Source organism: Sphaeramia orbicularis, chromosome 6, assembly GCF_902148855.1.
Source record: "Sphaeramia orbicularis chromosome 6, fSphaOr1.1, whole genome shotgun sequence".
Lineage (NCBI taxonomy): Eukaryota > Metazoa > Chordata > Actinopteri > Kurtiformes > Apogonidae > Sphaeramia > Sphaeramia orbicularis.
In genome coordinates, this window is record NC_043962.1 from 15639577 (window position 1) to 15654868 (window position 15292).

Sequence of the window (15292 nt, forward strand, 5' to 3'; positions counted from 1 at the left end):
GTCGGTGACGTCATCAAAACAGTGAGGCAGGAGGAGGAAAAGCAGCCCCGTCCGTGGATGTGACACGCTTACAAATAGATAGAAAACAACCCCGCGAGCGGCAGGAAATCATGATCAGTCCACAGACGCGTGTTTAGCGCACTCCACGGCGGATTGGGTGTTGTTTTTTTTTCTCCCGTCCAGACTCCACAGACGCAGCCGCAGCGGCAGCAGCACCAATGGTGGAGCAGTCGGACCGAGCCCCGCTGCTGGACTGGGAGGAGATCCCACCTCCAGATCCCAACCAGGCGGCTCCACCACCACAGCCGCCGCCCGCACCGGAGAAAGACACACCGGCGGAGAAAAGTTCGCAACCGCCGAAGCGTCCACCTGCCAGCACTGCGGCGGGCACAGGGTGGAGCAGCCCCGCCGAAGACACCGCCACCCCCGCCACCCTCAGCCCGACCGACAACAAGGCTGTAACAGCTGTTGTTCCCAGCGGGGACGGAAGCCCGGGCCGTCCGAGAACCACCGATCCGTCCGGGCACAGGAGGGATCACCCGGACCGGAATGTTCTTTTCCCCGTCCTGTCTGTCAGAGATCAATGGGAGGAAAAGGATCAGATCGTGGCTGTGTTCGTGGTTACCTTTGATACCAGATCAGGTGAGCAGGAGGGGCTTCTGATCATTTATACAACAACAACTGCGCACTAAGTTTCATCTGATAGTATTTCATGGTATGGTATCTTCTTATAATCTCATTCTTGTCATCTGTTAAATCTGCAGTAGTGTATGCATACTAAGTGAGGGCTGGGCTGGGGCTGGAGATATGCTGCTGCAGTCTAAGGACTTAATAATGATTATAAATGTTAAGATTACTGGTGGAAAAAGACAATTATTTAATGTAAAAATAGGCAAAAAACTTTTACTTCCTTGGGTCTTGGGAGGATATTATAAGATGTTAACCCTTAAAGACTGACAGTTTTTCTTGTGATGACTCCTAAATGAATTTAACATTTCCTAAGTAACTGTATTTTTGTTCTTCAGTGAAAATCAGGTATTTTCCTTATATTTAATTTACTGACCATGTAGATCAGGGGTGTCAAACTCATTTTAGTTCAGGGGCCACACTTGCCCTAATATGATCTCAACTGGGTCAAACCAGTAAAATAATAACAGTGGAAAAATGTAAAGTGACATTATAAAAATGTTTATGTCTACAAAGTTTCCTTAAAAATGGGAATAACATGAACAAGCTGATATTTTTTAACAAAAACAAGCCCAGTATTAACAATATTCTGCCTCAGTTGATCATTTACACAGGTTCATTACAAGATCACAGTGGATCTACGAATACGCAAAACATTTAGTAACAGACAGAATATTGTTAAAAATTGCATTTAGCTCTTTTAAGACATTTAAGGTTGTTCATATTTGTTCAGGTTATTAACACTTTTTGTGAAAGAATAGTTTGTAAATGTAAACATTTTCATGTAATTTTATTTATTTATTTAGTCTAAAACAAAGAGAAATATGTGGCGTTGTCATTATTTATAGGTTTTTATTATAATATTTTACTGCTCTGATCCATTTGAGATCAAATTGGTCTGTACGTGGAACCTGAACTAAAATTGTTCTAGCATCTTTGATTGTTAATATCGTCAGTATAATTTTTGCATTTCACAAATTTATCCCACGGGCCAGATTGAAGCCTATGGCGGGCCGGATTTGGCCCCCGGGCTGCATGTTTGACACCTGTGATGTCGATTCATTCATTAAAGCTCAGATTTAATTCAACAGTATTATACAGTGTAACTTGTCGCACTTCCCAAATGAATTTTTCTCTCTATTTAACCTTTCCTAAATGAGTTATCACCATTTATTATAATATTTTCTTCTGAATTAGCATTTTTTCCAATTAAAATCATGTATTTTCCTATGTTTAATTCACTGATCATGTGGCTGTTCATAAAAGATCAGAGTGAAGTCAGAGGTTATTATATCAAAACAGAAAAAAGAAGAAAAAGTGACTTGTTCAGTAAAATCTATCATTAACTGAACATAAAAACAAGTGTCTCCATACTGGTGAATCAATGTTGTAGTAGATGACTGTGTTTCCACATTCACTACGGAGCCTCTAAACATCTAAATGGGTCATGTCTGATGACCATGTAAAGATGACAAACTGCATTTTACACCAATTATTTACATGTATTGATAGGATTAGTGGATTAACAGTTTAGATCAGTAGATGCTTTTGGTCAACGGTGGATGTCTGGGTCTTTATGGGTTAAAATGAAGAACATGTGACCTTTGAGCAAAGTATATCATTAACTGAGCATAAAAATTAGTGTCCACAACCAATGCCACGTGTGATTTATTGGTGAATCAATGATATGTTCACTACGTAGCCTTTGAACATCCAAACTGGTCATATCTGATGATGATGAAAAGCCTGAATTAGCCTGGATTATACCTGAATTATTTGCATGTTGCATACGATTAGTGGTCCAACACATATTAAACATTTAAAATTAGTAGATGCTTTTAGTTGCCGGTGGCTGTTTAGATGGGTAAGGGTTAAATTGGTGCTTTTTCCGCTCCAGACTCTTATTATGTCACCCTTTAAAAAAACTATTGGTCAACCTGTTGAAAAAAAGCCCTTAGAATGAACAGATGGAGAAAGAATGTAGAGTCTTTGCTTGGTGCTGCTTAAAAACACACTCAAGAACCTAAGATTATGATGAAAATATTAGCGTTTGGCACCTATTAATAATGCATCAAAAGAGAAAGTAGTATAACGTGTGTCTAGATCAGTATTTTCTTCTTCCCCAGTTTAAGATCTTATTATAAAAGAAATAAAATCCAAATTACAGCGAGGAAACCTGGGGTATTCCTTACTGACCATTAGAAATAAAATGTGTTATACAGCTCTTCAGTTTTTCAAGGTATCATTTGTCAACACACTGTGATATTGAAGCCTGAAGTGCTGTGAACAGATCAAATGTGTAACTAATATATGTTCACAACACAACAGGAAGAACACAGTGCTTTAAGTACGGACCAGTGTCAGATGGTTACAGTAGCTGACTCAGTGCTTCCTCTGTCCTTCACCTCTCATTTCAAGAGTAAATATGCAGAATTAGAGGAAGTGGTCAGGGGGGAAAGTAAAAATGAAAGACATAACAGTGGGGGAAGTTACTACACTGCAGTTTTTGTGAGTATGTTCATCTGTGTGACCTACAGGGAACATGGTAGAGTGGTGTTTGCCTCACGACATCAACCTCGACGGAGTTGAATTCAAGTCTATGGCCAGCGGCTCCCACCGGATCACCAATGACTTTATGTACGTACACTGCGTTCGCACACTCCCACCAGTTACAAAAAAAAAATTAAAAAAAGCCTCACACTTAGCGGCCACTTTATTAGGTACAAGTCTTCCACTGCAAACATCTCATAGACTAATCACATGACAGTAATGAAATGCGTTTCAGCATATAAACAAGGTCGGGATGATCTACTGAAGATCAAACCTAGCATCAAAATGGGGAAGAAAGGTGGTTTAAGTGACTGAGAAAGGTGAAAAGCTGTAGAAACTGCTGATTTATGTGGATTTTCAAGTACAGCCATCTCTGGAGTTTACAAAAAAAATCATCCAAAAAAGAGAAAACATCCAATGCGCTGCAGTTCTATATGTGAAAATGCCTTGTTGATGCCAGATGTCAGAGGAGAATGAGCATACTGGTTGGAGCTTATAGAAAGGAAATAGGAACTCAAATAATCACTGGTTACAATTAAAGAAAGCAGAGGTGCATCATTGAATGCACAACACATCGAACCTTGAAGAAGATGGGCTGGAGAAATATCATATACTCTCATGGCCACTTTGTTAGGCACACCTAGAACTAGCAAGGTGTACCTAATAAAGTGGCCGCTTAGTGTAGGACTGGGTGGTATGACCAAAAAACCTATGTACACTTTTTATGTCAGTCAATATGAAACTTTCAAATGATTAATTCGTGATGTTTGGTCCTGAGTTGCATTTTGAAGAAACCTGATGGTTATTATAAGCCTTGAACTATTGGCTAAAAGATGTAACAAGATAAAAACAATGTAAAAGATGCTACAAGATGAAAATTATGTTTAAGACATAACAAAATGAAAACAAGGTAAAACATATAACAAGATAAAAGAAGCAACTAGACATAAATGACATAAAAGGCAACAAAACAGAAGCAAAGTGATGTAAAAAAAAAAAAAACAACAAAAAAAAACAAACAAAAAAAACCAAAAATAACCCTAAAACAGTTATTCGTGACTTTAAATTATTCTGTTTGATCAGACATGACAAACACTAAACAGAACATGTCACACATCTAGAGGTAGAACATTCGAAACAGTTATGATTATAAAATATTTCATCACCATGATGTACAATGACATTGAAGGATTTAGGTTTTTATTTGAGAAGGTAAATAAGACAAAAACTTAAAGACAAGAAGAAAACTATTATATACAATTATATTGCAATAATCCTAGATGCTGATCTACAAAAGAAACAGTCACAACATAATTTTCCAGTTTTATTACCCAGTCTTAGGTGTACAGATGTGTTTAAAAAAAGCACCGTTCCAATTTTGCTTTGCCTTTGTGCAGATATTTCCGTAAAGGCTGTTACTTCGGGCTGGCCTGTTTTGCTAACATGCCTGTGGAGAGTGAGCTGGAGAGAGGAGCGAGGATGAAGTCAGTGGGAATCCTGTCTCCGTCCTACACCCTTCTTTACCGATACATGCACTTCCTGGAGAACCAAGTCAGGTAATAAGGCGCGCTGTGTGTTTGAGTCCTGTTTTTCCACCCCCCCACCCCCCCCTCCCGCCTCCTCCACCTTTGTGTTCTGTTTACCACATTTACTTCTCACCCTAACAGGAGTGTTCACAGATTTCTCTTTATGTTTCTCCTGTTTTTCATCGGTCCTTTGTTTAAAACGTTCTCATCTATTAAACATGAACCCAGAATCCCAGTAACAGCTATCGTCACAAGAGCCTGTTTCCATGCGGTTTTTTGTATGAAGTGTTAGCATGGAAGGAAAAGAAAACCTTGACAGCCTCTTCAGCGGTTCTCCTCTTCTGCACGGGCTGTCACACCAAAGCTTATCTCCTCATTGACTATGTATTAAATGTAAGACACACACATCTGATGTTTGAGGTTGCATGTGGTGGTGACCTGAATGAATCTGAATAGAGTGTGATAATTAAGGCTGTGGTTTGTGTGTGGTTACTAATGGCTTTACAGTTTCTCTGCAGATATAAGCAGATAACTTAGTGTGAAAATACTTCACATAAACAACACTGCATGAAAGTCTAAGGCAGCCTTTAGCTTTGTTGTTTTTGCAGTGTTGTAATGGGCGTGTGTTTCTTTCTAACAAGAAATATGCAGAAAATATGTGTAGAGTTTTGATTGGCGCACACACACAAATAAGAACCAAACAGTTTCAGCAGATAAAATTATTATTTATTGTGTCCTCCGTGGTCTTTTATCCTTTTCTCTGCCTAGATCAGGGATGTCAAACTCATTTTAGTTCAAATTTGATCTGAAGTGGGCCAGACTAGTGAAATATTAACATAATGATATATAAATAATGTCAACTCCAAACTTTCCTCTATGTTTTAGAGCGAAAAAAGTAAAATTATGCGATGAAAATGTTTAAATCTACATGAATAACGTGAACAAACTGAAATTTCTGAAGAAAAACTAAATGCAATTTTAACAATATTATGTCTCAGTTTATCATTCACATATGTAAATTACAATTTATAGATCATAGTGGATTAACAAATACACAAAACATTTAATATCAGGCAGAATATTGGTAAACTTGCACTTCAGACGTTTCAAAATGTCCATATTTGTTCACGTTATTCATGTTTTTTTGAAATGATAGTTTGTTTCAGTGTAAATACAGTAAAATGACATGAAAATGTTTACATTTATAAAGAGAAAAATTTGGAGTTGTGAGAATTTATGGGGTTATTATGATAGTATTTTACTGATCCCCCTCCCCACAAATTTGTGTTTGGGGGGCATCAGGTGGCCAATGATGAGGTGAGGGGGGGGTTTACCTACTGAGCTATATAAACCACCACCACATCCTCTGCAAACAGGTCCGTTGTGGTCGCAATTTTTTTTCAGGGATGAGGGGGTGGTAGGAGGCTCCTGATGCCGTTAGTGGGCGTTTGTTCAAAAAAGATTGAAAGACACTGCTTTAAATAGTTAATTTAATCTTTACAACCCCTTTAGTTCAGTTTTTTGTGTGTCTTTTAAGGCTGTACACATATTTCCTGTATTTTCTTATTGTATCGGAAGAAAAGAGAAGGAGAAATAAATATATATGCTCATTTCAGCCCTTCAAAAACACCAAACCTCATGTTGACCTAAAACTTTTGCATAGTGCTGTTTACGGACCTGATTGTACATTTAGCAAAATCAGTAGTGGTCCATTTTTTATGCAGATCTGAATAACTTGTAGATGTAATAAAATATATCAGTCCTATGAAGAGTCTAAATTGGTTGTCAAACAGTGAAAACCAGTGGAAATGGGAATTTATTAAAATTACAAATTATTTGTGTTTCAAAAAGTACTGTCTTGGATTGATTTTTAGTTTGTCCTGAGGGTGTTTCTTGGATAGTATGAATTTCATCTCAGTCCAGTAAAAAATAAGGAATTAGTGAAGCTGAGAATACACATGCATATTAATGATGAAATTTAGCTCAGAGGCACAAACTTCAACAGTTTACAACTAAAAAAGGATTCAGAGTAGAGCTTCAGGATTTTGCAAGGTCCCATGAACTTAATAGAAGTTTCCACATGAAGTATTTCAAGAAAATCCATGAATGACCTCATTTTAAAATGTCATTAATGTGATTTACTTGGTTTATTTCTTTCTCGTTCCTGTCAGTGTAACATCTTCAGGATTTGGAATGAAAGCCTCTGTGAAAACATTCCTTGAGGCTACATAAGGGGCTGTTGTTTTTTTTCCTTTTTATACAAGAAAACTGTTGATAATGAGCACAATAATCAATACTGAAGTAAGTGTGAGTTGCAGTGCTAAATGTGAGCATGAAGTTAAAGTAGAATATGGTATCTGTGTTAATGGTGGCTTTAAATGAACAAGCAATTGTCAAAATCACAGAGTTTGAATGACATAAGCAGTTACTTATACCGTTGATTTTGCAATTAATACAAAAAATATCTATACTTAATTCCTCATATAGTGGAAATTAAATGGAGCAGTGATTTTCAACTGGTCTGGCTTTGGGACCCACTATTACCCCTCAAAGACAAGCAACAACCCAAACTGATAAAATACAGACTATCACAGTATGCCAACAGAGATGACAAGTTTAATGATAAACCAAAATGACCAGCAGGTGGTGATGCTAAAAATGGAAATATTCCCTTTAACACTAAATTAGGTACATTTTAACCAAAATTAAAAAGTGCTCTCAGTTAAAAAGTAAAAGTGCATTCAGTCACTGATTGAAGCATTAAACACACTGAGGTTTTTGTCCTCAATGTAAATAAAACTATATCTGATGTAGTCAGCATCATACTTGAGTTTTGTTCATGATGTGAATAGAAACTTGTAGGTCTTCTTTTCTTGCTGCACAATACATTTACAAAATTGCTTTGTAAATGTAAAAATTGTAATACTTTAATATTGGGAATAGACCCCAGGAAGAATAGTCTCTATTTTGGTTGAGACTAATGGGGATCCTTAAATTTAAATAAATAAATAAATAGTAAATGTAAAAATTGTAATACTTTAATATTTGGAATGGACCCCAGGAAGAATAGTCTCTACTTTGGTTGAGACTAATGGGGATCCTTGGATTAAAAAAAAACAAAATTATCATGGTAATAAATTATTAGCATTACAGTGCATTACCGCCACCTACTGTTGGGGAGAGTAAATGGATGGCATTCCGCTCCATAAAAAACAAAGCACAGGATTTGTTTTGTAACATTTTTTTGCCCAGGCAAAGGCCCGCAACCCACTGAAAACGGGTTTGCGGCCCACTTTTGGGTCACGACCCACCAGTTGAGAATCACTGAAACAGAGAATATGAAAGGTGAGATTCAAATGACCTCTGTTGTTCTTCCATCTTCATGTCTTGTCACTGTTTCCTTATAGACATCAGCTGCAGTGTCCAGGCCAGTATTCTCCACTAGAGGCCTTCTACGAGGATAAGAAGGCCGTCCTTCCTCCCACAGGAAACGGCCTGGTCACTGCTTGCCCGACTTGGAGTGTAACTAACATCAACCGCTGCATGCATCCAGAAATGAAGGTCTGAGAGCAACAAAGCACACACTGCCATATTGTTTTTCTGGCATGGATATTTTGGCAAGTATGCCCAGACAATGTGTGCAAGGAAACGCATTAATCACTGTCTGCTTCTTTGTAGATCACCCACCCCGCTGGCTGCATGTCCCAGTTCATCCAGTTTTTTGGCGAGCACATAATGGTGCTGTGGAAGTTTGCTCTGCTGAGGAAACGTCTCCTCATCTTCTCCCCTCCACCTGTAGGCGTGGTCTGCTACAGAGGTGAGAAGCTTAAACGAACACGTTTAAACACACTGATCTTGTGTACAGTGATCAGCCATAGCATTCTTACTGCTGAGGTATTAATTTGAATTATTTCATTAAAATAGGACCTGACAGTGGGTAGGATATATTAGGCAGCAAGTCAGTGTTTAGCCTCTGAGGTAGATGTGTTAGAAATAGGAGTAGGAATCTGATCAGCTTTGACAAGAGAGAAATTGTGATGGTCAGATCATCTCCAGATCTTGCTGTTCATTCCTATTGTAAAGTGGTTGGAAAGCCACCAAAAGTATCTAAAGAACAACAGGATCTCAACCAATCGAACATCTATGGGGGTAGAACAATGTTGCCACCTGTCTTCTATTGTGTAGGTTCCCCTTTTTCTGTAAAAACAGCTCTGACCCATTGAAATTCACAAAATAGAGAGATTAACATTTATGCTGAGGCTGCGATGGATGGATGGATGGATTGATTGATTGATTGATTGATTTTATATCCCAAACTGGGAAATTATGCTGTAGCAGCAGCATGACACACATTCAACACACATAACAATATAAAAACCACAGCAAAAATGAGTAAAGAGAAATATAGCATAAGAGCAAACACTATACACTGTACACTATAAATTAGAAGTAAGAGCTGAACTCTACATAATAAGATGGGGCAAATGGATTGATTAATAAAAAACAAGCAAATAATTAATTCGGTTACTTGATTGCCATTTCATAACTGTAACCTAAACTATTAGACTGTGACTATTATCTGTTGCTCATTGTTTTTTGTTATGTTCTGTATGACAAAAAGATAAATAATAAAAACTAAGTGTAAAAAAAAAAAAAAAAACAGCTCTCACCTGAGGCCTAGATGTGGGGCTTCCATGGATCAGATTTATTTGTCCAACACCTTCCACAGATACTCAGTTATCCTGATATTGGGATGTCCCTCTTTAGTCCATTTGTGGTCAGTGCTAACTGCAGACCAGGAACATCCAACAACACCTACAGTTGTGGAGGTGTTCTGACCCAATCATCACCGTTACAATATGGACCTGGTCAAAGTCCCTCAGCTCCTTATGTTGCTCATTTTGCTGCTATGTCCTATCCAGTGTAAAGTCCCATTGTAATGAAATAATCAATATTATGACCACTTCTCCTGTCAGAGGTCAGAATGTTATGGCTGATCTGTGCCTATGTACTGTGCTCTATTGGGGTTTTTTATATCCCACATAAACAGATCTGGATCCAATAAAAGCACTAACCCTGTAAGTGTGGTCTTTTAGCCGTGTCCATGGAGATATTTTCATCAATGACCTCTTGTTCTCCCTCAGTGTACTGCCTTTGCTGCTTGGCCAATGTCTCTCTACCTGGAATCGGTGTCTCTGTTCCTGAATTACGGCCTTTCTTCTACATCAACATTGCTGACATCACTGCCCTGGAAACAGAGCTGTCCTATGTAGCCTGTGAGTGTGAAGCTTTACTCATTTCTCATGAGCTTGAAAAACCAAACCTTTGCAACCGAAGGAAAATTAACTCTCATATATATATTTTCTCTGTTTTGCAAGGCACCACAGAAAAGATTTTTGAGGAAAAAAAGGAGCTGTATGACGTCTACATTGATAACCAGAATGTGAAAACGCACAGAAGTTATTTGCAGCCGCTGCTAAGAGTGAACGCAGCAGACAAAGAAAAGTACAGGAAACTGACTGAGCAGAGGTATTTATTTAATAAAACAACATGGTGGTTGTACACAACTCACACATCATTGTCCAAGCTGTTTCATAACATGCACTGGATTACTTTAGTTTTGGGTTTTTATTAGCTTACCGGCTGACAGGCTGTAAACTATTGTCATCATGCGGCGTCCGGTGTTGTCATCTGTCGTCGTCTGTCGTCACCGTCTGTCGTCCGTTACAAAACTTTCAATCATCTTCTTCTCCGAAACTACAATTCCGATTGACTTCAAACTTGGTATACAGCTTCTTTATGATGATGTCAATAAAAGTTAGTGAAATTATTTGGATCCGGATCTGATTCTAGATTTGGTGCAACTTTGAAAAATTTCCCCATTATAAGAGATAGGAAGTGGATCGATGCAATAACTCAGTAAATATAAATGATATCCAGTGTAAATTTCTACAGTCCAGCCCTGATGGGGAGATGACCAAAACATAATGTCCACATGCTGATCAGGATCTTCTTCTGGATCCGGGAACTTACGGAAAATTTAACATGGGCTCTTATGGGGAAAAAATTTCAATTGTCTTCTTCTCCGAAACTACAGTTCGGATTGACTTCAAACTTGGTATACAGCTTCTTTATGATGATGTCAACACAAGGTTTTGGAATTATTTCGATCCGGATCTGATTCTGGATTTGGTGCGACTTTGGAAAATTTTCCCATTATAACAGATAGGAAGTGGATTGATACAATAAATCAGTAAGTATCAATGATATCAAGTTGGAATTTGAATTTTTTACAGATTTCATTGGAATATGACCAAAACATGGGCTATTTCTGTAATATAATAAATACACAGAACTGGGTGATAATAAATGGCATCTGGATACATTTCCCAAAGCTTTTAATTTGGCCGGTAAGCTACAAGGCCATTGATCCTATGTTTTTTTTATGACTTGCATTTTTTATTTCCTTTTTTCAAACACATCACATCATCACACATCAAATGCTAACATTAGAGCATTGGTAAATTACCCACCCATAACCAGAAGGGGTCTTCATATCGATATAGTGGCTCTTTATCCCACACACATCATCTTTGAGTATCCATGTATGTAATATGGTAGTAGCTACTGCAACAGTACTGTGGCACGAAATATCGGTTTGTCTATTTCCACAGAGCCAATCAAATGTTAGCATTTGTGCTAGAGCCAATCATGAATACTGTTACATGAACTCATTAACCTCTTGTTGCCACAGTACTGTGTTGATATATGGTGTACAGTTCAGTGCATTCTTTTGTGCATTTTGCTACCAATTGATGCAAGAAATGACAAATTAGTGATAGTATAAAGTATAGAATAGGAATTTTTGTGCCCTCCCCACACCTTTTTTTTTAAATGTATAATTTGTCTCTTTTTACATATGTTATATAGTTTTAGACATTTTCAGTCTTTTGTCATGTTATAACTTACATTTAGTAACTCTTCCAAAGAATACTCTTCCCTTTTTTTCATTAGGCAACTGAATTCATGTATCATATGAGTGTTTACATATTTTATAATTGTCAATCCAATAAAAATAAAAAAATTGTGATTTATTTTGGATAGGCAGTGCTAAAATGATGACAAAAATCAACACATTTGGAGACATATGGCTTTCACTGCACAAAAAGGGGATGAAAACTGCCATCTCAAAAGTACCTAAACCTTGTCAGAGATATATTGTGGATTGAAAAAGTAATACATGACTTGGAAACATAATGGAGTAGATGTATAAAGCTGCAGAAAATGGAAATAATCAAGCACTTCAACTTTGTCCACTGTTAACAGAGTGACGTGGCTTTGTTTTTCTAGGCAAATGCTGATGTATTCACAGGAGGTAGATGGAGACTGCACGTCCAATGAAGAGGATCTGTTCATTCTGTGAGTCCTTGACAGCTGTTTTCAGAGCCTGGCACATGCATTACTCATCCTCAAACAAAGCAAAACGTTTATCAAGTGTAAAGTTACCTTTGCATTGTACTCTGGCTCCACACTGACATGCCTGTCTTTACCCAGGTTCTTCATGGAGCTGAATAACCGCATCTTCCAGACCTTGTCGGAGGTGGCAGGCAGTGCTGATCCCACCCTCACCACTGAGCACGTGAGGGCCATGGGGCTGGATCCCCAGGGTGACCGCTCCTTCCTGGCCGACCTGCTGGAGGTGTATGGTATTGACATCACACTGGTCATAGATAACCTCTGCTGCCCCTGAGCGCCCTCCTTCTTCCCCCCACCTCCACCTCCAACTGAGGAACTTTGGGATACCACTGGATATTTGTGCCTTCAAGGCCCACACACACACACACACACACACACACACACCAAAACACTGAAGACACTGCCTTCACCCTGGGAGTTCATCTATTGCCTGCTGTCCCCTCATGGGTGTCTTATCTCCCTCTGTATGTGTTTCATCAGAACTATGGAGACTGTTTCCAGCCGGTACGGGTCATGTGGACATTAGACGCTGTACGCCGGTGGCTGATAAACACCTGCCTAGCAGACAGTGTTCCTCGGCAGCTGCATTTGTCTTATAACCTTCACATTTTAACTCACTCAGTACTGTTTTGGTCAGAAATCCTTTTGCTTGTGTGTGTTTGTGGCCAACGGTGAAGCACTGGATGAAGATATACAGGACAAGTGGTCTTTTTCCACTTCACTCGTCACAATAATAAAGTCGTAGACACTGTCACGGATCAGGAAGAATATTACTTGGAAAGGTTTATCGGTGGACTCAGATCTTTGTGCTTCAGCTCTCCTCTCCAGAGACTCACAGCCTTCATAATGTGCAAAAATGGGACTGATTTGAAACATCTTGCTGTCGTATCATTCGTAGATGTTCTTCATGCTCTCATAAAGCTACATCTGTGATTAGTAAAAACCTGCTTCTTGACCACACTATTTGCCTTTTAAAAAGGAAGCAATAGGAGTTTGTGTGTCAACTGAAATGATCAGATCAGCCTTCTTTATATATATCTATATATATTTGAGCTCACTATCATCTGCTTTTTTAATGTTTTTACTATTTGCTTCACAAATGAAAGTGAGAGATGAGGTAAACGACAAAATGATTTTGAATGAATGTGATATCCTCTTTTTTTACAACGGGGATGGCTGATTATTATGAAGCCGAGATGGGGAAAAACTAATATTCACCTTAATGCACCTTCGACACGAGTTAGTGTTGTCCGTTAATTTAACTGTAATTTAACTGTGGTCACAGTCACGATGTAAAAGATGTGTGTGTTCTGCATTTGTTTAATTTATCATGATCAGCAGGTGAAGGGTGTTTAATTGTTAGTGAATGTGACGTTCTAATATTAACTTCTCATGGATGCTGCACCATGTCCAACACTGGACTGTTTTCCTGATGCACACAATGATCATGCTAAACACTTTTTGTCTTATGTTTATGTTTCTAGTCTGAGCCAGAAAGTGGTTTTAGAGAAAAGGAGGTAAAGTATGAGTGTTATGATGCAATATACAGGCTGTCATTGGATTCTTTTTTTGTTCCTTTTTAGTTCATCCGCAAATATATCATCTGCGATCCTGATGAATGAACAACCGTTTGTAGTTTACTTGTTGATCCACTTCAAAGATGTACTTTCCGCTTGCGTCGCTCGATGACAAAGATCTCTTTGTGCATATTTGGAGATGTGCTGACGTCACGGCGACAGCTGAGCAGACGCTGTACCTCCTCCTCTGTTTGGCAGATCCACAAAGAGGCCCCATCTGTTTCAGCTGAGGGGTTTCTCTTCTCTGCCTTTTCATCACATTTCCATTCAGTGAATCCAACTCCAGAGATGGGCCAACAGTGTCTTTGAATTCCCCCGGCAGACAGTTTTATTTAATGCTAGCCTGAGTGGTACATTTTTCTGTGTTGGAAACACCTGAGGCTAATGTTTTGGTGTATAAAATTAGATTAGTTGCTTCTGACCTTGTTGTGACTCCTTGTACAAGCCTAAAGTTAAAGAGTTAATTTAATTCAGTGTCAGATCCTTTTTTTTTTTTTTTTTTTTCAAGAATTATCTGTCAGGGCTTGTTTCACCACATTGAACTACTGATTTACTCGTTTAGAGAGTTATTTGCGTTGTATTTTGACTTCCTGAGATTATTTCTGGGATGGTTGAAAATAAAGAAAGTACACCGAGCATTGTATTCAAAAGAAAAAGGTTCCTAAAGCTTTGTTTTTTAAATGGGGCCTTAAGGAAATTTTCTCAGATTCACTACAGCAAAGTGACTTATACGTGTGTGTATGTATATCAGCTGTATTTACCTAAAGATTAATTTCACAGTCTTGAGCCTTTCTCAGTGACTTTACAGGAAGAACTGTTGATTCTGACTGGTCCGTTCACTTGTCGGCCGATTATGTTCTCCCATTTGTCAGTGTTTGCTCTACAGGTGTAAGTTAAACATAAAAAAGGGAATGTACATAACACACACCACTGTAAAAAAAAAAAAAAAAAAAAAAAAGCCTTCTTTGTGGAGTCCTTCACAAATGTGTACCAGCAGTAGCTCAAGAAAATTGTTTGTACAGTACGTCACTCCAATGAATGTCAAAGAAAGCAAAAGTATTGCACACACAGTCGAGTACAGTGGTGTAACCGTTCCTGCTTGTTTATAATGTAAATCCAGAGTATTCACTGATACAAACTGAGACATCTTCACCTTTACTAATGTGAACCACTGTAAGAGCTGTCAGTAATGTACACATGAATTCAATAGCATGAGCAAATGTTAATTCCACTGTACTGCCATTGTGAAATAAAACATTGATACTGTCAGTCTTATCTAATCATTTTCTGTTTCAACTTCCCTTTAATAATAAAAATCTCCTTTTACACTTATGACTTTATTTGCACAATGATGTGGGTGAGTCACGAGCAGCAAAAGAAGTACTGAAATTCTTTACTGACTTTACTTAAGTTAAAATCCTGTATTCAGTAACTTTTAGAACATGTACCTAAAATATCAAATGCTCAGTGTAGAAA

The 15292-nt window shown here is 38.2% G+C and overlaps 1 protein-coding gene across 1 annotated transcript; it reads left to right on the forward strand.

Annotated features, from left to right (window-relative positions):
• Positions 1–218: 218 nt before the first annotated feature.
• On the forward strand, positions 219–15096 carry dennd11 (DENN domain containing 11). Its single transcript, XM_030135942.1, has 9 exons — positions 219–642; positions 3225–3324; positions 4635–4793; positions 8171–8324; positions 8442–8580; positions 9908–10039; positions 10142–10292; positions 12114–12182; positions 12318–15096. The coding sequence occupies exons 1-9, from the start codon at positions 219–221 to the stop codon at positions 12511–12513; spliced, it is 1524 nt and encodes a 507-aa protein (XP_029991802.1). The 3' UTR covers positions 12514–15096.
• The last annotated feature ends 196 nt before the right edge of the window (positions 15097–15292 follow it).